The sequence below is a fragment of the Crocodylus porosus genome, unplaced genomic scaffold (genome assembly GCF_001723895.1).
Source record: "Crocodylus porosus isolate Cpor-Errol unplaced genomic scaffold, CroPor_comp1, whole genome shotgun sequence".
Classification (NCBI taxonomy): Eukaryota; Metazoa; Chordata; order Crocodylia; family Crocodylidae; genus Crocodylus; species Crocodylus porosus.
Window position 1 is genome coordinate 70,457,854 of NW_017728918.1, and position 1,731 is coordinate 70,459,584.

At 37.8% G+C, this 1,731-nt stretch overlaps 1 protein-coding gene across 1 annotated transcript in view; it reads right to left on the reverse strand.

Moving 5' to 3' along the window:
• GABRR1 (gamma-aminobutyric acid type A receptor rho1 subunit) overlaps positions 1 to 775 on the reverse strand; it is a 66,518-nt gene extending 65,743 nt beyond the window's left edge. Inside the window, exon 1 of the mRNA XM_019537742.1 lies at positions 570 to 775. Coding sequence (XP_019393287.1) covers positions 570 to 691 — 122 coding nt within the window. The 5' untranslated portion in view covers positions 692 to 775. The remainder of the gene's footprint in view (positions 1 to 569) is intronic.
• Positions 776 to 1,731: the final 956 nt, after the last annotated feature.

Here is a 1,731-nt window from a genome sequence, read left to right on the forward strand (position 1 = left end):
AATGTACTGTTTTGGGAAAAACTGAATATTTTATCTTCAGCTGATTCAAGCTCTCTTTCTTCATCATAAGTATGACTAATTGTATCCTTCAAGTTTGCAGACACATTTGACTGTTTTTCCTCAAACAAGGGCTATAAGGTAACCAACCATTATTGCGCTTTTCATGTGAGGAGATTCCCAGACTCTCTGATACAATAGTCCTCGGCACCTTATGAAGAGTTTCTATCAGACATCTTGGAAACAGTAAGTTTTCTATCCATTCTCTTGTAAGTACTGCCAAATTCAACCTTAATAAATATAAATCACTACTTTCTTTCCTTTGCTGGAGTTGCTGGAATCAAGAATAATCAAATGTTACATTAAAACAGATTTTAGACCTAGTAATTTTGGTTGCTGAAAAAGTAAAACTATTATTCATTAGAGAAAAGAGTTCAGAAAACTATTTAAGATGCTCAGATATCAATGCTGCATATGCAAACCGCAGATGTCCACATTAGCTTATTAAGAATTAAAAAATGTTGCATCTGCCCAAACTGTATATATGGTAATTGAGTGTACAGAATACTCACCTGCCCTTCTTGTATACCTCATGGATTTCTTTTCCTTGCCGGTGGGCTCTGCATTCAGTGGACAAAACCAATCCCCATAACAGCAAGATGAGGCTAAACTGCATTTTATGGACAGTCAACATGATACTCTCAGATCCTGTAACCAGCAATAGTCCACACAAGAATAAAAAAACCAAAATGTAGATTCTGTTTTTCTTTTTAAGACATTATTGGTCTGTTCATTATTGGGAGGATGTTTACTCATACAAAAAATCATCCTGCAGTATTTAATCTGGACAGTAGGGAAAGCAATTTCCACTAAACCTATAAATCCCTCTACGTCAGATGGCAGGGATTTTCAAACAGCGTAGAATTCACGTATCCCCACAGAACAATTGTTTTGTTTTGGGTTTTTTTTTCCAAATAGGCTCTTGAATTAATTGGTTTAAACAGACCACTTTCAGGTAGTTTGGAAAATGGCATTCATCTTTCCACTTGGTGGATTGGGATAGTCTAGTAGTTCATCAGAGTGGTTCTTTCATCACTGATAAATGATCTGAATGTACAAATAGAATCTGTTAAAATACCTTATGTACAACAGATCTTTTAAGTATCTACTTTTATCTGTTTCCAGCACCTGAGAATCATAACTTCTATCTGGCTTTAAGGATAATATTTTGAACCTCTATTTGTTGTGCTCATGCTTACAGTTTCTTGGTGATGCCATTACTGTTTGCTTTCGAGCTTCCATGGCTTGTCTCGCACACTTCACCGCTAAGTGCCATGCTGACTAGGCATATACAGGATCTATAGAAAATGTCCAGTTATAGGAATAATAATGTTTGTAGGGTGAGTTATTTACACTTGCTGCAGCTGGATATTTATAAGAGATCATGACTGATCAGGAATGGATCTAGAAATTTGTAGTGGTGGTTGGTACAGTGGAGAGCTTCCTGTCATAGGATGTGTGACTGGTAGTGAAGATCAGTAGCTAGAACCAGAGTTCTCACCTGCGGAAAGTTCACTACATGTGCACTATGCAGTCGAAGGGGGTGTTACCACTTCAGTGCACTAACCTCCACCCCCATCATGCACCCCTGTGCTTGACTGTTACTCCCCTGAGAAAAGCAGAGTAGGGAATGCCAAGAGGAAGACAGATTTCATAGAATTTGAAGGAAAAGCG